Raw genomic sequence first — 23,079 nt, forward strand, 5'->3', positions numbered from 1 at the left:
CATAGGTTTGGAGAGCTGATGAGGGTTGTATAGTACTTGAGCCATTGCACAGTGTGATTCAATATTTATAAACTAGTCTGTTTGATGACTAATAGCTCTATGATAGGCCATAAAGGGATTCCCCACATTGCCCTGTACAAATGTACCACATAAATATCAACAAAACTCATTATACTGCATCTGTTCCAGAGAGGATGAATATTAGCTATACTATAGTTTGAAATAACAACAGAAAATAAGCAATAACCATTTCCCTAATCTGAGAGATCTTCATTATTTTCCATTTAAAAATACGCACCAAGTCATGCTGTAAAACCAACTGATAATCATCCTGCAATGTGTTTTCTGAATACTAATGTGTTCCAGTTTTCAGACTGGTAAACTCCTGCGTTTTATATACAGTATAGACTTTCATGATCAACCAAGAAATGGACTGATATAAAAAGCTCCCAGGGGAACCCTCATGCCTATAAAACCTCAACAGCAGATACAGAACGGCAGAGAATCAAATGACATTGAATCCTCGTCTTGCACAAAGGGTCTGTTTTCTACAGCACTCCACACAGGAATGGATGATTTCAAAAACAAAAGTGAAGTTGGGATGTTTCTAAAAAAAAAAGGAAGAAAAATGCAAAGCAAGTAGAGACCAGAAAACCCGAATCATTGAAAATCTACTCATGTCTCCTGATAATAAGCTAATTAGAAATAAAAGTATTACAATTGTGGTTTTCAAATGTACATTTAAAGTAGCCAAGCAACCTCGGTCACTACTGGAAGAAGTTAAGAGACAAGGAGGCAGCAGCCCTAGATCTTAATCGGAGCTCATCTGAATTTCATATTTTTCACTCACCCCATCTGCGCCTCGTGTCTGCTGAAGAAAGGCAGCCCTAATTATGCAGGAGGATTTAAGAGCAATTAACTACAAATGGCATTTAGTTGGACAACTAACAACTCCTTTTCTTCTGATTATAGTAATTCCAGTTCTATTCACTCCACCAGAATACAAAGGCATTACAAAAGATCTACCCTAGTTTATATATACTGTATATGAAAAAAACGATACAGTATAAAATTCAAGTCTTAATACTACAGCACACAGAAGACTTTCCATCCTAACAGTCTTGCGGTTGGTACTGTAACATGAAAACAAATGGGAAATTAATCTTTCATGGCCAAGGATGCCAACAAGATTAATGTGCCATATGAGGATTGCATTTATTCTTTGCTTTTAATGTGACTGAAATAGCATTACTGAGATATACTGTATATGGAAAGCTGGTGTTCTGCTGAATTGTGTCGGTGAGACTCTCCAGGTGGTGATGTCAGTGTGTGACCTATCAATATAGGTATCAATATCAATGGCCCCTGCAACTCTATATAGAACTACAGCAGGCATGACAAACATGACTTCTGCTCCAAACCTATTCTAAACTGCTTAGCTGAACCTGTTTGGTGGACAGTCTTTCCTGTCTGTCCAGGACTTATTAAGCTTCTTTTTTCTTCTGATACCAACAAGAACATCTGAAAAGGAAAAAAAATGTATAAAACTCAAATTTAAGCACAAGCATAGATAAAAAAATAGCTTTGGAGCCCATCACAAGAAATCAAAAAGAGAAACTATTCAGTTGTTGTACTAGATTAAAGGAAGAGCTTTTCATATTAACCTCTGACATCTAGATTGTGCAATGGATTCATATCTAGCTAAATACATACTGTACTGTAAATGTTGTAGTATGATAATAGTTTAAGCAATTTGTAAGTGTACGGGTAGTTGTCTAGCAAACGGTCATTTGAGCACTGCAATGGTCCTCTAACCTCCACACTCAGATTTAAACTTTTCCTCAGTGGTTTTGGCAGATCTGCTAAGCAACTCACTTTTCAAGAAGCAAAAAAGATCAAATCCATAAATGCACCATTCCAGATGGCTCCACTTAATCATAATGATAAATATGAACAAGACATGAGGTATGTTAAAACGTGCTTATACCTCAGGTCTGATGCCTACATGGTCGATGCGTACAGAGCAAAGAGTAAAATGATGCTGACAGGCATTTTCTATAGCCTGTTTTAAATTCTGCTTCATTTGATGCTTAGTGTACATTAGCAGCAGAAGCAGAATATGACAGAATCACTGAGAAGAGATAAAGAAAATACAGAGAACAGGAATAAAGAAGGATTTAAAAATAAACTTGATAGGAACCTACCTTTCTAAGACTTTTTCCACCCACAGTTTGAGATTAGAAATTGAATCTTGACCAAATAATAAGGATAAAGACATTTCTCATTTTTATAAATTTAATATATCAATATATATATAGATATTTATGAACAGTCTGATTTCATAGAAACGTGAGTGAGACCATTTTGGCATACAGTAGATATTCATTGTAAGTACAGCAGTTACTAAGTAAAATCACTACAGTATTCCCTGTGCCCCCCTAACCCACACACATACCCTCCCCCCCAAAAAAAAGACAAGTAGTAAAATATACAAGAAGACACACAAGGCACCAAATAAATTAAAATGAAAAGAAAACCCCTCTTTTAACACATACAGTAAGTAAATTATCAACAATAACAACATAATGCAGTACAACAACTTCACCTTTAGCAACATCTAACTGTTAGAAAAAAAAACTAAAACAAAACAGAATAAAAAAACACTTTGGCTGATTATTAATTTGTGTTACAATCAAGTAGTAAAGAAAGCCAGTGCTGCTGTGTACAGATAAATTCAGATATGGTCTACACTCGTTCGGAAGTTTTTTTTATATATACACATAGTTTAACAGAAATGTTTAAAACTTCTATCAAAAATCTGCAATCTGAAAACGTATTTACAAATTGTGATTTAAAATCATTTCTACCATTTCCCCTTCCCACAAAGAACCACTTACACAGTGCAGAAGGCATTTCTGAGGTTTGTGCAACAAACTAGAGTACAAAATTCTTTCAATACGGCTGAGGAATGAACAGAATCCAGAAAACTTTGAGTTTCTCCCATCCCCTAACCCCAGCCTACACAAACAGGTACAAAAGAGGAACCTGAACATTATTTTTCAAGTAATACACATCAAGTACAGTAAATATGAACAAGAAGATATTTCTCAAGGGAAATGAATGTCATATTCACAGAACACAGAGGAAAGCGTTGAAAAACAAACCGGTCTAGTGTCGTTTGAGACATGGAAACTTGCCATCAGAGAAGTCCTTCCTCGTCGCCTTCTCGGCTCTTTTTGAGGAAGAGAATTGGCAAGAGATCTGGAAGGATAAGCTCAAATACTTGGAAGAACCTGCTGATTAAAAGGGTTCTTATCCTCTAGCCTCTACAGATAAAGAAGTGGTTGTCAATGTGTCCTTCAAGTTTTTATTTTTTTAATTAAGGATAGCCCTTTAAAAAAAAAAAAGGTTAGTAGCAGTGCTAATGGAACCATTATGAAACACAGAAAGAATGATAGATCATGATTAAAATCCCACTGGAACTCAGCCATTCAGAATGCATAGAATTAGTATGGAGAAAGAAAGCTCATCAGGCTAGGCTGTTTTGAGGTTGGTTTGGGTACTAACATTTAGGCATGAGCACAAGACAGGAGTATACAGACCAGCTGATCATTATTAGTGCAGGCAACGCAAAAATATAAAGGAAAAAAGTAGCAATCACTAAGCTTAGTGATTTGCCATTAATATATAGTGTTAAACTATGTCCTGTTCTAGGTACAGGGCAGAGAGGCACCACTCACTGGTCAGAGTAAATAGATGCGGTGCTTGACTTCCTCTCTTTTCTGAAGACCAGATAAGGAAAGCAGAGAATCAGGAAAACACCCACACAAACCCAAGAAGGACATGCAAACTCACAGAGAAAGATACCCTAAGCCTGGAATCAAACTCAGGAAATTGTAGCTGTGAGGAAGTAACACTATCCACTATGCCACCCTTGTCACCAACAGTTTATATATACAGTATATGTATATAACTGTACACAGATACATGCACAGAGACTAGACAGAAATAAACTGATGACCAAGTTTAGGTAGATAACCTGTTCATTTGAAACCATAATTCTATGGTTCAAGAATTTATAAAATTCAAAAGTAAATCCATGCATTTCTATCTCTAGCATGCTTAAAGTTCTCAGGTCTGAGAAAAAAATAAGCATTTCATTGCTTTTTTGTTGTTTTTAACCACAAAGAACTTTCCTTCCAGTAGGTTCAGATGACAGCTACAGTACTACTGACATGTCATGGGAATGTGGAATAAGCTACCAAGCCATGTTTTTGAAGCCGACACCCTGGTTTCTTTCAAGAAACAGCTGGATGAAATCATGACTCCATTAGTTACTACCTTCAAAATGAGCTTGACGGCCCAAATGGCCTGCTCTCGTTTGTAACCTTTCTTATGTTCTTAATACGTGGTGAATGTTCCTAACAGTCCCATTCCAGTGACAGCACACATAGAGACTGAAGCATCTTTTTTCTTAAGGTAGCTGCTACAGAGAATTTGTGCCAGGGAAACCAAGTAAGACAAGTTCTCGTGCACCAGTAACACAACAATAAGATCACAAGGTCTAATACCTACTCCCTATAAAAGGAAAAGCAAGTGACTGTTGCTTTTCTGGCATGCAAAGTGATTTGGAGGCAACTCTACTGTATAAGTTAAATTCCACACATTTAACATCATAAATACTGTATACTGTATACATATTTATGCCTCTGTGGAGCGATGAGTCACATAACATGCAATGCCAAGAGATCTCATTAATTCAGCTCGGCACTAACAAATCCCACACCTAAGCCAAGAATACATTCAGGGCACAGATGTGTCCTGGGCCACTACGAGACTTGCAGTTGATAATTTGCACTGAATAGCAAGGCAGCTTCTTCTTGAAGTGGATAGAAAATAACAACATACCTTTTCTGTCATTTAATACAGTTGCTTTAAATGTAGCAGACTAGGAGCTTCAATACAAATATGGATCATTAAGCTTAGTAAAAGGGGCTGCAAAATAATTGCAAGTTGTCTTTACTCCTCAGCGTGTCCCTATCTCTTCTGAAAAGAAAAACTGATGCACATTCCCACTTGCACAAGTGCTCGAGAGTTCTAAGGAGAGGAACGATTTTCCATTCATTTTCCTGATCATTTACACGCCACAATTTGTTTCACAGACACAGACTCTAACCTGCCAGGTATTGTGCATCCACTACAGAAAAGACGCTTCAATTTCAACCAGGAGTGCATCGATCGATTAGTGCAGTTAATTGCAATATAAACCATTAATGCATTTTGAGCCACAACCCAAACCCCACAATGTGCTGCCTATTAGTTGTTATGCTAATGATGAAAACCCAAAGGGAGCTTGACAATCACAGCATATATATTCAATTGATGTAAGTGGAAAAGAATAACACAAAAACATCAATCTTCTTAACAGTTAGCTGCAGGCAACATAATAAAACAAACACAAAAAGCTAATTTGGACCATAAAACAGACTTTCCAATCAAAATGGAATAATGTTCCTTTTTAGCCCGCTTTTAGAAACAAAGTGCCATCACTTGAACTTGCCTATTAGCTCTAGGGTTTCTTTGTTGACTGTAGAACTCTCTGCATGTTAGGGTTCAAATATATATATTAAGCAAATGATCCCCTAAGTACCTTACTTTCGTCAGTAGCAAAAAAAAAGATATAAACACATATGTAGAAATATAGGCTTAGAAGATTAGAAAGATGCAACTGTACAAGCATAAAAATAAATATTCTTCCCTTTTGTAACAAAACTACACAACTAGAAATATGAAGATCTAGATCCCCTTCCTGAGGGGAGTCACTGCTTTGTCAAGATAACAGGAGCAGAGAAGCTTAAGAACACAAGGTAGGCTTGTAGGCTATTATTTACATACTTTAACTCCAACAAAGCTGGCAAATTGTGAAGGACTTATGGATCAGAGAGGTAAAATGAAAACGAGAGCTGCAGATTTTTATATCATGCCCGCATTCCACAGATAGCGGGGCAACTCATTCGACATGGTCACCAAAAGCTGAGATGAAGTGAAGCCTGATTCGATCATATCTCAGATGTCACTAAAGGCATTATATGAGTATGACAGCGGCCATAGGAAACCAGGTCAGACCAACAGACGGCATGCTTTACTCTGCCAAAGCCCCAGTGACATATTGTCTTTGGGGGGGAAACCTTCAACTGAGGGTCTGTCCACACTGTGGACAATAAACATTCCCATGGGGCTTTTCCTTAGGGTAGAGGCGTTAAACCTGGTGTCATGGCCAAATCCAAATCACACGTTATATTACGTTTCCCTACATCATTTGCAGTCAAAATGGGTTTCCTGAATCACTGAAGATTCAGCTCTTCACTGCAAAAAGATCTTGGTCTAAGCAAGACTTTAGCTCCCTCTAGCGGACAGTCTGATACTTCTCTAGTATCACTCATGACCTTAGTACACCGTTAACTGGCCTCCATGCTTGGGGCAAAAAAGATTCTTGCTCCTTGTTTTATACTTTTAAATATAACCGCAGTCTCTTCCTTGGAACGAGTTTAGCGACCTGTGATCTAAAGGAACACAGCCTGGAAATAACCGCAAGTGAGGAAGGTAGAAACCGAACTTCCTAAGAATAGCAATGATTTTCCAGTTATATAGCAGAGTCAAACTTGCACAGGAAAGCAGCACTGAGACCACAAAAGCATACAGAAAAGTAACAGCTTCGTTATTTGTGATCTATACCATTGGCCACGAAACCACTGACCAAAATCGGCAATTCGTAAGGTCACATTTCCCAGTTAGCCTTGCTACTGCATTGCATTTTTCATACACAGCAGTGTAGATCGCTCACTAGGCACAGAAGCACCTGGCTCCAAGCCCTCTCAAAAAGTCAGGCGGCTATCCATTTCTAAGCATTGTGTAACACCGATGCCAACAAAACAGATAATCCCATCCCCAGAGCTTTCCTCTGCTGCCACCTTGTAACTGTGCCCTCTGGCACTTAATCTTTCTGAACTCAGGTCACTTCCTCTACAACCATTGGTCTCCTGCAGCCCACCCTCTGGAAGTATTTCAGTGCCCTGAAAGCCTTTATCTATTTACAGTACTGGGGGCAAAAATAAATAAATAAAACTTGAAATAAAATTAAAATTAAAAATAAAAAAATTAAAACAAGATTCCATACAAAATGCTGGGAATCCAGCTTCGATATACATGTGTGTCGATGATGAACAATGAGGTTAGTCATCATTAAACAGGTTTCCTTACTACTGTGCATGGCTAGTAGCACAAGTTAAAACTTGTTTAGAAACAGATGGGTTGACATGTATATATTTTGAAGGAAAAGAAGAGAAACAAAAGCATAAGGAAAAACAAAACCACACACCCCTTGGCTGTTTTAAGACTGATTCAGCTTCCCCCCTCTCTCTCTTTCTCAGCACCTCAATGCTGCAGGCTCTAGTCTCCCCAGGAGACTGTGGTCACTGTGGATAAAGGACAGGGTCGGGCACAGAACATTCTCCTCATGGTAATCCATCATCTTCCAGACTTAGCGCCACGCGCTGCAGAGACCAGATAAAAGTGTGTTAACACAGAGGCCAGAAAACAAAAGGAAAAAGAAGCAGCTAGAAATTTAAAACACAGACAACGCTATTCTAGTCTTCCAATTGAGAATATTGACAAAATAAGAATTTAGAATGCAATAAATCACATGACAGCTGCAAATTAATTTAGCCTTCAAGGGTCTTAATTGGCTTTGGGAATGATACGGGAATATCTACACACTATAAACGAATCGGAGGGGCTGTCTTGCTTACAAATCAAATCCACATTTTTTTTTTTTAGTCCAACCTAGGAACCGTTAGTCTTATCCTTCTCTGGTAGTTGCAAGAGCGCAGCCTGGTAGTTTTGAAGAGAACAGTTGCCCACACGCAGAATACCTGCACATCTCGCCTTTCAGTCCACGGGATAAAGCCGAGACTCGGGTCTGGAATTATGATTCCAGGGTGAGCCTGTCACCTGTGGTAGTGACAGAACTTTAATCTCCCTCTCTCTACATCCTCTATCCAATTTTCTGCACAGCAGCTGGATTAACAGGACATGGCAGGATTTACAATTTCATACAAGATCCATCCCCCTTTCCCTGTTGGCTTTCCTTTTCAATTTTACTCTCTCCCTCACAAATAAAATTCATTTATAAATAAGAAAACGTGTGAAATACTGAAAATTGTACAGTAAGCTTAAAAAAGTCAGTTAAAATTAGATTGTCCGATCAGCTAAGGTGCTTTCTGGTTCCTCTTAAAAAGTTTTCAATAGGAAATTGCCTTCATTCACACTTCAAAGAGAATTGAAAAGGGCATAAGAATGGCTGGTTGTCTTTCTATGTAAAAAATCAATGAAACCGCATAGTTCTATCCTGAAAGCTACTCCAATTCCCACTGAGCCTTCTCTCATCATCAGGACGCCATGATTTTACAAGGGTAAAAAAATTCATAAAGGTGAAACTGTTCAATATACCCCCCCAAAAATCGGAATTAATTCAGCCTTCGAGGCGGAGCCGGGCTAGGATTGGAGAGACTACAGTTCGCCTGTCACGCCTGTGTGCCTGTCCCTTTCTCCCCGGGAGTCAGAGGCCTCGGTGCTTTTGTCTGACTAAGCGGTGGAAAGAACTCCCTGCCCCGAATACCAATGAGTCCCGGAGTCTGGCACTCCTCCGAGCGGAAGGGTGGTGAAAGGCGGCCGGATGGTGCCACTCACAGCGGGGTACACATGCCCGATCTGCTCCGCCTTCCCGATGTGGATCTCGTCGTCCTCCTCCTCCGTGGTCTTCCTGTACACGGGGTTGTCGAAGTTCATGCTCTTGGTGTTCTTCCTCCTCCAGTTTCTCCAGATGAGGTAGCCACCCGTGCACAGCAGCCCGATGAACACTGTAGCAATGATAGGAACTGCATGCATTTAACATACAGTAACATGTGCCGGGTTAAAGACTAAAGTTCACATTCTGTATAATGCAGTTAATGACAGAGAAAAGGCAGCTTTGGTGCACTTTGCCTTGTGCTATTAATAACACATTCTAAGTGGCTCTCCATGCAAATAAGGGTAAGACTGAGGTTATGGGATTTATGGCTATTACACTGACATTCAAGAGGAACCCATAATCAAGGAATGGCTATACACTTCCAGTCACAGCACTAGATTGATAACTAGTTCTTAATTTAAAATATCTACTGCAGTTCAGAATTCCTTGGGGCTCCTTCTTAATGACACGTACAGTACATTGTCAGGTGGATGAAGGCATGCATATTATGTTCTAAAATCTTCATTGCCCTTTTACAGTATATACACAGAAGCCACCATATCTTTTTTTTAATCGGATACAACAGGTTCTGGAGATCCAACACCCAAAATCAACCAAAAGATACGCAAAACCAAAAGAAGTTCAAAACTATTTACGAAGTCATTTACTGATTCTCAAGCAATAGGGCTGATAAGGAGTGAGAAAACTGGAAGATCACACCAGTTACAGGTGCTCAACCTGGATATCTGTTTATAAGTTACATTAACTCTTAGAGAATATAAACTGTTTGTGTTCCAGTGAAAACGTTATTTTTCTGTGAAAAAAACACGTGACCACTTCAGGCCAATACATCACCTTCAAAACCTCATTGTGAGAAACGGCACTGGAGTCACAGTATAGTTCTTTGTGGATATACCACAAGGGTGGCAGAGATACAGAGAAGACCTGCATTAAATCTAAATGAACAAGCAAATTGTTGTGATTCACCCACTAGCCACCGACACAGTTGTATCAATATACCTACCTATAGGAATGACAATCCCAAGCACAGCCACGGTTATATTATTTCCCAGAAGGTGGTGTTCACTTCCAGCTGGAAAAAAAAGAACCAAATTGCAGAATTCTTGGCAAGTTATTTATCACCATCTCTACTGAGTAACATTGATATTCCACTCATCCCTGTGGACAGCATCTTAACTCTATGCTCTTGTAAGCCTGTGCAATCTGCATTTAAATATGGATTAATTGGTGGTTTTCTTAACTTCTTAGTGTCTTTTTTCATGGTTCATCAATTCAGAAGAGATCCTATCTGCAGAAAGCTACAGGATAAAGAAAAATGTGCATTATACATCTCATCCCCTCCTCCACACACAAACACCACAAAACCAAGAACATGTTTCTTTCCGCGAAACACAGTATTAATGCCTACATCATACAAATGAACCTAAGAAGGTTCATCATACAAACGAACCTAAAAAGGTTCATTTGGCTACAGTCATACAGAAAGACAGCAGGTGCCAAGAGATCATCGCTGCATACCACAGCACTTAGTGCAAACACTGAACTGCCCTCTCAGTCCTTTACCCATGTGGGAAACATTGATGAATCATGGGGTGGTTTTCTAAAGATGATGAATGTCTGCTTGAGGGAAAGCAAGGACAATATAACTCATTTAAGTGGTGAACCGATTAAAAAAAAACTGGCTCACAAGACATCTCAGATGTAGTAAACAACCCCATACTTGCTTGCATGTTTCTGTCTAATCTGTGTGCAGATCCTATACTGGTCTTATCAGTCACTTTCGGGATCATGGAAGACAATCATCCTCCTACCCGAGATAGTCAACAATGATCTAATCTACAGTGAGCAGACCTCGGACACTATTGGTTATAGACATGGCACCAGCTAACTTGCTTTTAAATGTACACAAATAAAGGGGCTTCATGAAAACCTTCCAAGAACGGTTTATTTCAATGTTCAAGTTATTTAGATTCAATTTTGTGCATTAACACAAGGAATTAATGAAGAACAAACTCGGGGACATGCCCCTGAGTTTTAACTTGTTTCACAGGCAGCATTTTAGTGCTTTTCTTCTTTGCTTCTCTGACTTTTTTTCCCCATGTTCCACCTATTTTAACATGTATTTGGTTGTTACATGCCTACAAATCTGCAATTATTTCTGCGGACAAGGCTTGTGATTTTGCTGTAACGTACAAAAATCTTTGTACACTAGATTACCTCTGGACTTGAAATTCTTACAAATTCCAACCTGCGACATGAAAGGCAAAGACTTTTACACTGGTTTTACACTAATTACAAAGCAGTGAATCCACTGAAGCTCAGAATATTTATCAGAGCTTCTTTTTTTCTAAATGTTGGCCTTATACCTCAGTGGTGTTTTTAACAATGCGTGTACTATAAATATTTAATCAGCCCGTCATTTACTGCTCTTTTCTATTAGCTGCACAGGCTGCAGTATCACCTTGAGCTGGCAGCACAGAGGAAAAGATGGAGTCTGGCACAACACAGTGTATTGTCTCTAAATGTTTGACGAGCTCTTTTACTACTTATGAACAGATTTTTCATGTCAGCAGGGATCAAAACAGGACTGCACAAGAAGTAAAACCGAAGAGTAAAATGTTTTAAATTATTTCTTCTTTAATGATTTAGGGCTAAAATCCTTTCAACACCCTTAAGGACCCAAAAGGACTTTAACAGTACTGCCATTGAGCTGTAGTGCTTTGCAGCATATTGTAGTTTGTTTGCATCGGTGTTTTGGGCAATTCTCTTAATATTTTGATAGGACATTGCTAAATGTCCATTCCCCGCGTGAAGGAAGAAATAAAACAATAGTTGACAGTCTGTAAACAAAATAAAACCAGAATATTCAGAAAGAAATAAAGCCTGCATCTGGTATTACTCGGCTACAGTACTGCATTGCGTCTTCAAATTGTCATCAGCTGTGATGTATGGGAGTAAACTCTCAATCTTAATGTTTTAATCACTCTGTCAGTGTTTACCCACACTCTGGGGGGGGGGGGGGTGTAGAGAAAATGGGAAGGTGGTTTAGGGAGGAGCTCAATTCTGTGTGGGAGGTGCTTTTCGAAATGATTAGCGGACAAGTGCTAGTTCCTCCTTCTCTACTTTTCAAGCGCCACACGTTCTAATGAGCCCCCACCACCCCCCGCTGTGGTAGAGGGCAAAAGTGGCGACGTGAAGGTGCTACTGGCAGCTACGGTGGTCCTCAGAACCCCTCTCCCGTGGGCTAATTTATGAACAACAGAGGCACAATTACAGTGACAGAGAGGGGTCTCTTTCTGCACTGCAATAGCTATTCTAACTGTACCGAGAAGAGATAAACAAAGGAGATGATCTAGGACGAAGAAATGTTTATCAGATAAGGCTGAAAGGATTTCTGAAGTAGTCTTTTGTAGTACTGCAACGAATTCATTAACACTGTATATAGCCCATAAAGCAACTGATTACTCCAGCAGACTTAAGTTATTATATGCATAATATATAAGGTTTTATAGTTGTATTGTGTTGTCATATTTTCTTGCTTATCATATGTATCTAGCTAAAAGATCATTAAGTTTTAATTTTTTACAGTACAATGCTTGTGAGTGCGGATGCTTTACATCACCCCTGCTGTGTAATAAAACCTTAGCTGTCAGCTTTACTACCACCTGCAGTTTAATGATAAAAAAAAGCTACTTTTAAAATTACTGCGGTCTAAGGGTACCGGATTTCCCTTTAAAATACCATCCATCCATTTTCCTAGACGCCAGTTAACCTACCAGTATGTTTGGTGGACTGTGGGAGGAAACCGGGGCACCCATCAGAAACCCACATGAACACTGGGAGAACATACAATCTCCAGGCAGATAGCACCCCCAGGTCCTGAATTGAACCCAGGGTCCCTGTGCTGTGAAGCAGCAATGCTAACCACTGCACCACCACACCGCCCCCTTTAAAATACCTGACAAAGCAAATTTTCTGCAATAAATTTCCTTGCCTTGAAAGAACAAAAAGATAAAGGAACGTACGCCGACAGGCTGGAGCACTTACATCGATGCGACAGATTGCTGTTCTCCCTGAGCACGGTGTCGGAGCGCGTGGTAGGATGTGTGTCTGGCACACGAGAGGACTCTGGGGTGGGAAGGGACACGGGCCTGTTGGTGGTTGGGCTGGTGGTGACTAGGGTGCTGGGAAAAGGTGGGGGAACGGTGGCGGTTGAGACGCTGGTGGTGCGCACAGTTGTGCTGGGATTTGTGGTTGTTGTCATCATTGTTGTTGTTGTTGTTGTTGTTGTTGTTCTTGTAATAGTTGTGATAGTCACTGGTTTAGGTTTTATAGTTGGTGGTGCTGTGGAAAAAAGGGATAAGAACCTTACAGTTGATATTTTAATAGTAATTCCACCTAATCTTTTAACCTAATGTTCCTCCTTTTTGGAACAACAGCAATTGGTTACTGGTCTTCCCCACCTACACAACTACTGCTTCCAAAACTAAGAACTTAAGTTGACAGCTAAAGGTCCAGCTGAAAGAATGAGCAGTGAAGGGGCACGCCCAGCACGTGTAGCCTATAATAACATACCGTATATTCAAGACACACACCAGAGAAAAGAATTTGCTTACAAATCAGAGGATCTCACTCCATTTTTTGAGAGATTGAGGGAAACTGACTTCCAAAACAGGGCTTTGTTAGCTAAACATTTCCATATCAGCTACCTGTTATTTGAGAAGCCTGAAAAATGCCTGCGGTACAGGTATTAAACAGCACAGAAGAAGAAACTTCGAAAAAGGAAATCTGATCAGACAGCTCAGTGATAAGGTACTGCTAATGTATGCATGACAGGGTAAACAATGGGTTCCATCATTCATGGAATTGTTCCTATTTTCAAATTTATCACTTTCAGGAAATTGGCATTTGGCGTGTTTCCTCATTTACACAACAGACTTCTGCCGTTTGGGAAATGTGCTAGCTGGGAGACAGACGGGCTGACAAATGGTGCTTTCAGAGGGGGCAGAGGAATTGTCTTTTTTTTCTTTCAGTTACAGTATATCTTCCAAAATACATAAAATACATAACCTCATCTCTTCCTCAGTGTTGAACTCCTCGAGCTATGAGCCACTGTGCCCATTCCTTCAGCATTAGACTGCACACTTGCAGTCTGGTTACACCTACATTTTCCCATTCATTTTCTTGACACGTGTCACAAAATTATTTTTGTAAGCCCAACTGCAATTTAATTTTTTTTCCCCTCTCTTCTTCCTATGGCATGTTCTCCAGCCTCTCAGCCACTGAGATAAATCTCCCATAGACAATTTTCCCTTCATTCTCCCTCGGAATGGGACGCTCCTCAGGGACTAACAGGATTCCACAGTTCACACTCAGACTATAAACCTGGACACAGCATGGCTCATCTGTGATGGCAGCTAAGCAGACGGCACGCCTGATGGGATTTGTAAAGCACTGTTTTAGTGGATTTCTGTGCTGCTGCCTTCACAGGTGGGTGGTTGAGCATTTTTTTAAGCAGTGCCACTGGCTGCCAGAAAATGTAGGTTCTCCTACCTGAACACTGCTATACAGATAACAGTAAGCATAATCCCTGAAGCACATGTACAGGTTTCACTGCAGTGCCTCTTGTAATGCAGCACAGATGACTGACTCACTAGGCCTCAAATAAAGCTGCTTTATGAGTCTTTGAAACTACCAAAAGAAGCTGCCACATGTGTTGGTGTGATCTCGATTCTGCAAAGTCTCTGTAGAAAGCAGGCATTACCTGTGACACACTCTCTCATATCCAGGCCAAGTTGCATCCCATCAGGGCAGGCACAGGTGTATTTGGGAGAGTGATCCGTGATCTGGGGTGCTGGGAGACACAGATATTCGCAGCCTCCATTGGGCAAAGTACCCACATTGCAGCTGTCTGGAGCTGACAATTCAATCACACAAAACAAATCAGGTTAACGAATGAACATCACAATCACTACATCTTTTTCGATACGTTTTCCGGGTGAGGATTAAAGCTTTCACGAACCAGGAAAGCACTTTTCTGCAGGTCTGGACTGAGACCAACCACTAAAGCCTAACTCCTCTCAAATAAAAAAAAATTAAAAACAATATCTTTTATCCTGGACGATGCAGTACAGGTTATTTCAGTTGTCTCAATAGTAGACTCTTATAGCTATTCCATGAAGTGCAGCAAAATCCTCTGTAAATAAATTGTTGCATTTAGTCTGAAAAGAAAATGTCCTGATGCAAAAAACAGTTCATATTCCAGGACTTAATAGTGCAGCACCAGCTGAATGCGCAGTATTTATCTTTCTTGCAAGACAAGGAGATAAAAGGCTGAAGTGAAATCTCCTGAGGATGCCATGCATAGTTTTGTTATTGTTGCTCATTAAGGAATAATAATGTGTCCCGGGACATTTCATATTCAGGAATACTTTTTGGCAACAAATCATTTTTACTGAGGTTTAAATGAACTGTAATATTTCATCATTAGACACATGATGAGGGATGAGGATCATCCATGTTTTTCGTTCTAAATGCAATTCTAAATGAGCGGAGTTCTGTAGGATTTGTCAGGTCAAATGGTTTAACTTTGGGATTTATCTTTTAATGCTAGTCTTTAAGTATTAATGCCTCATACATTTAAATTAGCTGAACACCAGTGAATTCCATTCACACAGAGAGTTATTTTTAGCAGTGAAAAACAAATCAACTATATACATATATTTCTAGATAAATGTGAGGGTTACTTATTTATTCTGCTATTTTGAAAATCTTCATGAAAAAAAAATGAAAAGCAAAGTTACAGCTCACAGAAAATCCCATCAGTGCTCCAAGGCTGTCAGTTTTAGATATGATGTGAAAGATTACAAATGTCACATTTGCTTAGGAGTTTTGGCTTCAGGTTGTCTTTTCTTACCTTTTGGTTGTCTCAGTTCGTGAAACACTACAATATCATGTGGGCTGTTGAGATTCTCAGCCAATGTTGAAACATCATGCCCAGTAAGCCTGTTGGCACTGTAAATTGCTTCATGTTCCAAGTCTGTCCAATAAACCCTGTCCTGCGGAATACAAGCACAGCTGTAAAGCAACAAGTGAGCTGAGCCCCGTAATTTATTTTTAGATGAAACACTGATAGGGCTGCAGTACACTAGTTCCCTCGGAAATGAAACTTCACATCCTAGGATTTCTGTATAACAGGGCATGGCAATACTTTCTAGGAGGCCTAATTAAGGATGCACATGAAAACAAAACATTTCACAAGTATCTTTAGCACATCTGCAGTTATTTTTTCCTTTAAAAAAATACCTCAGTATTCAGGAGAAGTTTGTTTTTTTAACTTCTCTTATCAGCCGCATGAATGGTAACAAAATCAGCATGAGGGATGGAAGCTGACGTTTATCCCGTTACCCTGGCAACCACAGATTTAGCACTTGTGGAAAGACGTGAAACAACAGAAAATAAAGCTAACTCATGTTGGCAGCTCGTCAGTCACAAGCCCCACTGGATGAGTTGAAGTTTTTGCAGCCACAGATTTTTACTGTAGATAATGTTTTCATTGGTTATACTGTTGTATCCTAAACAGGAATTTAATATTATGGCTGTCAGTATGACTCCAGCTACAACATTTCTACCACATTGTGGTAGCAGATAATGAGTAACAGAGATCCACTCTGCACTGCAAGAATTGCTCTGGGATGAGACAAACATTCTTCCCTAAAATAAGAAATCAAATCCCAGAATTCTAAGACCTGCCAGAATCAGAGCATCTTCCAATCATACGGTGAGCAGGGGGAGGAAAGTCAAAAGAGCTGCACAGTAGCTCAGTATGTGAGATCTCCAGTCAAAGCCCAAGGAACAGTGAGTGTGCCTGTTCCACAATAAATGTTTTTGCGATGTTCTTAAACGTCTAATATGATGGCTTTACTGTAAATATAAATGTTCTGCTAATTGTTTGTGCTTTGACAACACTGTAATTAATTGGTCACGCTAATAGAGCTCTTTCAATTTGAATAAATACAGTAGTCGGGGCTACCAAGGAGGTTAATTAGTCTACAGGCTGAGTAGATGCTGTCAGTTTGGGCTTAAACAGTCATCTACAGGCCAGCTATCTGGGACAAGGATTCCACAAGAAGCCTTGCACAACTGAAAAAGCATTGCAGGGTTGATCTGGCTAAGGTATTCTTGGATTGCTGCTCAACGCTGAGCCCTTGGACTTGCTGGGTACCTGTGAGTTTACAATGTGAGACATTTCACAGAATGTTGAAAATCGTGAGGGGCTTCACAATGGGTGTGTCAGAGGAGAGTGTTTACAGACCTAGTTGTGCCACATACTGGGGCAAAGGATGTACACGTACTGTAGTTGCAAACAGGAGCTGATCAACAAATTGAGGTTTCAAAATGTTTTGCAAAAGCAATTATTGATTGCAAAATTAAAAAATAAAAAATAAAAAACAGAAATAGACACCAAAGGTAGCTGCTAAAAAAGCTGATAATAATGGGAAATGAACGTTTGCATGCAAGTCTTTACTTTCTGTACTATGTACTCAAAATTGATGCATATGTACTTTTTAGTTCCACATTCAAAATGGTCATGTTTATAACTCAAATTTATGACACAGAAAAGCTCCTTCTTCCCAAAAGAAGGAAAAAGATGACTACTTTGCAGTATGTTGGTATGAAATGCCCTAGAACAAATCTGTATGCAAAAATGAACTACAGTATATGCAAGGTGAAATTGTGCAAAATGTCTGCGTGCCAAGAAATGGCACTGAACAACATGAAATGAACATGCTTCAACATTCATGTGCTATCTGTATAATTTGAGACGCCCACAGTACTTCAGAGCCATTCTGCTTCCACAGCAGCGTACAGTAGTGTACACTACGAGATGGGCTGTGCAGTAAAGCTTGATTTAATAAAGTGATGGCTTGCTGAGGCGGACATTTCCAGCACCACATAACTCTCGCCACAGCAGTAGGCAAAATACATGTACTTCCTTTCCAACTCAGCAGTGTGAAAAAAAAACAACACATTATTTCTTGTTCTCACTCAAGTCAAAGACCCTGGGGGCAACTGGGTACATCGACTATGTAATGCCAAAGTGTGGTCTGCTGTGATGTACGACTAGGCTGACACTCTGAATGATTCGTCTTCATAGCTGAAATCTTTCATGGTCTCCTGACCACACAGGCTTTTTAATTTTGTTTCAGTCTCGGCTGGTGCTTGGCCCTGGAAAAGTTCATCTACTGCACTGTATCCCAGTCCATGAAATACAATCGCACTGCCCACAATTGTTTTTTCATGACTTATATTTTCTGGGGTACAGCACCCAGCCCCTGTCATTACCTCAAACACTGTCAAGGCAAATGGATGACTCAGATGGTCCATGGATGAAATGAGGACCTTCCTGTTGGCTCCATTGAAGTCAACACTGGAGATGAGATGGAGCTTTGCGTCTACCCAATAGAGACGCTTGTTAGGCAAATCTGAAACAAAACACAAGTGCTCTTGCATAAAATGTTCTGAGATCACAATCCTGAAATGATCAAAAAATAGAATCTGTCCAACCTAAAAGATCTGTACTTCAACACACTCTTTAGGTAAGCCTGAAATAATATATATCCATCTAAAAATGTGTTTTACTAAAGGTGAATAAACATTCTGTTCTACCAACAACGTTGGATTATCCTTTTACATTCACAATATCATTAACGGAATCAAAACTAACAGCTAGTTCATTTTTAACAAGTTCCTTTTCTAAATGATAAATAGTTCTGTTACTGATATACTAATAAAAAGAATGTTTCCCAACAACTGCCCTTTAGTTAAACACAAACCTTACCAAGAGTTATTCCATTAGGCCATTCAATGCCTTCTGACACCAATATCTGCCGGTCCACACCATTTAGCCCAGCCTTTTCAATCTTGGCCTGGTTACCCCAGTCAGACCAGTACATGAACCTAGAAACACAACACAATATGGATAGAAACCTGGCAAGGGAGTTCCAGAGAGAAGGTGTATGTTTTCTGTTGCACCCTGGGAATGATCCAAAGATCAGTCTTTGGAAGACAAGGCACAAATAGTGTTAAACACAAGATTTAACAAGGCTAGACCCACGTAAAGTCTTATAGTATACATTAATAAAATTATTTTAAAATTCATATACAGAATGAGAAACCAGTGTAGATTTTTAAGAACAATATAAATGATTATATAAGGGCTGAGGCTTAGTCCTTCTAAATACACAAGCTGCTGAATTCTGAGCTAAGTGTGATTTAGAGATCAAAGACTGAGGTTGACCAGCAAGTATAAAACTGTAAAAGTCAACATTACTGAAGAACTAAACAAGGCTGTTTGTTATCTTTTGTTCCGCAGTTTATCTAGAATGTTTTTTTTATTTATTTCAATTGCCTTTTTCTTCAGGGTCTATCAAAGCCCCTAAATTTCAGACAACTGATTTCAGTCAAGACTTGAGTTTTCAACAAAGTTGACTGTAAATTAAATCTTAAGATAGTCTGGAGGTGCTGTGAACCAAATAGCATTGACTCTTATGCTGTTCGCTGTGAACAGGAAATTGCAGTCCAAAACATATCTCCTTTTCGGAGTTGAACAATTCAATGAAACTGCCACTGTAACAGATTGCTTTCTCTTTCACAGCACATGCTGGAAAAAAAATCAGTTTTGGAACAAGTCATTAGTAAACATAACTCTACAAGCAATGCATTACACAAAAGAATCTCTCAAATCTAAATGTCTTTGTGTGCATAACAGTAGTATGTTCTTCCCAAAAGTGGAAAAATACAGACTACAGACAATAATTATTTATGAACAGATAGATGTTATTTGCAGGTTTGCACTCATACCTTAATAAACAGAGGAGTTTCCAAATTAGATAAAAGTGAATGAATTACAAAGCACCAAAACGGGACAGGAATGCAATCCCTCTAGACAGGGTTGGGGCTGGCAAGGATTAAAACAAATGGGCAACAAGATCATGGACTCCTCTCTTTTGTCACCTTTCTTATGTTCTCAAACACGCCTCACTAGATTAACAAGCAAGGGGATTATGCAAAGACAAAATCACCTGCTTTTAAAAAGTTTGTAGACATTAAAAATGAGGGTCTGGTGGTCTTAGCAAAAAAAAAAGCAATTAAGCAGAGAAAAGAGCCAAGTCACAGACTGCAAGGGGAACCAGGGGGGTGTCGTGTGAAGGACTTGGAGGCTCCTTGGTGTGTATTCTAGCCCAAAACACAGATCTGACATCCGAAAACCTGGACCAAAATTTAGGATGGGTGCGCAGACACGCTCCTCCTTCTGTGCATGCGGCTCACCCTTGTTTTGGATCCAGAGCGATGGCACGGGGCTCGCCGAGGTCGGTGTCCACCAGCGTTTTCCTCTTCTTGCCATCCGCCGTTGCCACAGAGATGCTCTTATTGCCGGAGTCGGTCCAGTAGATGTTCTTGTGCACCCAGTCCATGGCCAGGCCCTCCGGAGAGTGCAGATAGGAGTCTATGAGAGTGACTTGCTGGGAAACGTCACTGGCCTTGTTGATTTGAGTGCTGGGAACAGAACACAATGGAAATGACGGTTTTCTGTATCCTTCGGGAGCAAACAGGACTGAGTCACCGCCTCACACAAGAACACACAAAGCTTTATTGGACAAAATGCAGTCTCCTCGCCACTATAGTTGAATTTCACAATGAATACTTATTACTTTGTATGAATCATACTTGCAACTTCATTTTTCAAAGGGACAGACCTTGATATTGCTGCTGTCCAGGAATATCTTTTTCAGAGGCTTAATTGCAGTGAACTTTTTGGAGAACTTTTCTGAATCATGAGCACCAGACATGCCCCTTGAAATGGCATGCTGAGATTTTGCAAACCCTGTGAGATTGCTATTATTAGAATGTTCTGTCCCCAATTTAATACAGTTCACACAAGACAATATACAGAGGAAGAAATAGGCAGGAAAAGTGGAACACAAACCTTTCAATGCATTGCAGTGCTTTATTAGCTGAGAGGATGAAGTAAGTCTGAGTGGGACAAGGCAGAGATTAACAAGGCAAACACAGGAAACTGTTTCCTGTTGTTTTGAGATTGTGGACCTACAGTAATTGCTGTCTTAATTAGTTTGAACCTAAAATCACACTGACTTAAATGATTCTTATCAGAATTTTAAAAAATACAAAAAAACAAATAAGTTATACTGCATACCACCAACATCAACATGTTTTACGTGATCAAATTAAATCTATTAAACATCATTGTGTCCTTGATGTCTGTCCATAATGTACAGCTTAATTAGAGAATGGGCAGCTGAATTAGGGAATGAGAAACCAACAGACTGACAAAAAAATGAAATTGCACTGTGCTGAAATAATAATGAGAAAACGATTAAAAATTGAAAACAGGCCGATGATTCTCATGAATGTTTCCTAGGCAAGCAATGTCTTTTATGATGCCGTTACCAAACCATAGTTTGTAGGTACAGCCCAAGCTCTGCTGCACTTACAAGTGTTTAATCGTTCCTTCAAAAACCCTTTAGTCGAGATGTGAGCATGAATAATGAAGACAATTAAATTGCTCCAAACATATGGTGCAGCACAAAGATTTAGAAGCTCTTCTAAAGTCTGTCACAACTGTGGGTGATGCCAGGATGGATTAAGTCTCCAGCTCATGAAATTGCAAGAGATGGCAAAGAAATAACTAAAGGACACACACTCCCTTCAATCACTCTTCACCTTTGTGGTGTGCATGTCACACATCAGACACCTACTCTTCTCAAATAAGTGAGCAATTCTTTGCTGTTTACATGGAAGCAAAAGGCAAGGAAGAGAAAAGATGCCACTCAGTCAGTGTTATTTTTGTTTGTTAAGATGGTCCTTATGCATACAGTATGTCATTTAGGAAAAGAATACTAATTGGTTTTGTAGGCTTGAAAACTCTAAAGGCGAGTGAGCCCTGCTTCAGTCTCTTTTATGTGCTTCTGTTGAATCTGAAAACACAGGTTTCTGTCATCTTGCATAGAAGACACAATCTTCATTTACAATGAACTGGCAATACTTTAATCAGCCTGTGAAGATGCAGTCTTTCTTCTAGTACTGATTGCAGTGCTACTCTGAATAATCTTTTTTCAACAATATTTAAAGCAATGCAATTAGAAAACCAAAAGGGATACAGCTCTGTTTTTTTCAAACAGCAAGATCTGTATCATCAAACTGCCCTTTGGGATTTTCTATTTTATCCTGGAAATGTCTGAAATGAATGTGTTTTTTGGGAGACGCTACCTGTAAATCTTGAGGTGAAAAAGGTCACACCAGTACATCTTATTAGCAGTGACGTCCACATCAAGGGCAATGGCGTTCTTTAAAGTGGGCACAACCTGAGTGTAGTCCTTCTTCACAAGGTCAATCCTCCGGATTTCATGTCGGTTTGTGAACATCAAGTAGGGACTCTTTCCTGAGAGAGATCAGAGAGCAATGCGTTTTCATTACAAGTGGGATTTGCAATTCAAAAGATCTTCAGATTAGAGTGCATGATACAGTGCAGAATTTCATCACATTTATAAAATAGGCATTATAAAATAAATTACAGTAAATATTTTTTGTGTGATTAAATTATACCATTTGCAGTACAATATCAAGTTAGTGGGGTGGAAGTATTAAACTTAATTGTGTCTATTCAACCATATTTAGATGTCTGGGACGACCACAGCAAAAATATAAAACCATTGAAATGCAAATACTGTACAGATTCTGGTGGTAAATCTCTGTTAGTTTTCTGTCTGTAAATGGTTTACCAATATTGTGAGTGGTTTGTAAACATTATATCTCCTGTGGCACAGATGTTGACCACTTTTAAAAAAAAAACTAATTTAATTTAAATGCCCTTAACCTGTTTTTTTTTATTTCAGAACAACAATTTCAACTCTGTGGCCATATCTTGAAACTGCCTTGCAGTCCTTGACATGCTTAAGGTTTTAAAAATCAATTTTCCAAACCTATGTTTCTTCCATTACCCTTTTCACTACAGCCTGTTAATCTTTAATTTAAGTTTTTTTTTTCTAATCCAGTTTCTGTGCTCTGATGTCTGGGTTTATAGTTCTGAAATAACTGTGTCACTATCTGTGTTGAAGTGCTGTATTCTTTTGTTTCTGTGGATAGAAAGGCCTTCTCGGTTTATCTCTACGCAGCTTTCATTTCACTGTAATGGAAGAGGATAAACTCTCTTTGATGACTGTACACTGCTAAGACATTGTGGCTCAAAG

The 23,079-nt window shown here is 39.4% G+C and overlaps 1 protein-coding gene across 3 annotated transcripts in view; it reads right to left on the reverse strand.

Moving 5' to 3' along the window:
- Positions 1-2,277: 2,277 nt before the first annotated feature.
- The window catches only part of lrp8 (low density lipoprotein receptor-related protein 8, apolipoprotein e receptor), a 127,725-nt gene continuing 106,923 nt past the window's right edge, over positions 2,278-23,079 (reverse strand). The window contains exons 10-19 of one of the 3 annotated variants that reach the window (XM_088927850.1): positions 22,100-22,271; positions 20,141-20,368; positions 18,651-18,769; positions 18,155-18,294; positions 15,726-15,867; positions 14,574-14,726; positions 12,857-13,153; positions 9,813-9,881; positions 8,749-8,918; positions 2,278-7,553 (exon numbers count right to left, since the gene is read on the reverse strand). In XM_088927850.1, the coding sequence (XP_088783976.1) occupies positions 7,515-7,553; positions 8,749-8,918; positions 9,813-9,881; positions 12,857-13,153; positions 14,574-14,726; positions 15,726-15,867; positions 18,155-18,294; positions 18,651-18,769; positions 20,141-20,368; positions 22,100-22,271 (1,529 nt within the window). In that variant the 3' untranslated portion in view covers positions 2,278-7,514. Of the gene's footprint in view, positions 7,554-7,828; positions 8,937-9,812; positions 9,882-12,856; positions 13,154-14,573; positions 14,727-15,725; positions 15,868-18,154; positions 18,295-18,650; positions 18,770-20,140; positions 20,369-22,099; positions 22,272-23,079 lie in introns of those variants that run through there. The other 2 variants (XM_088927849.1, XM_088927848.1) reach the window with 2 other exon arrangements.

The sequence above is a fragment of the Atractosteus spatula genome, chromosome 11 (assembly GCF_055471065.1).
Source record: "Atractosteus spatula isolate fAtrSpa1 chromosome 11, fAtrSpa1.hap1, whole genome shotgun sequence".
Taxonomy (NCBI): Eukaryota; Metazoa; Chordata; class Actinopteri; order Semionotiformes; family Lepisosteidae; genus Atractosteus; species Atractosteus spatula.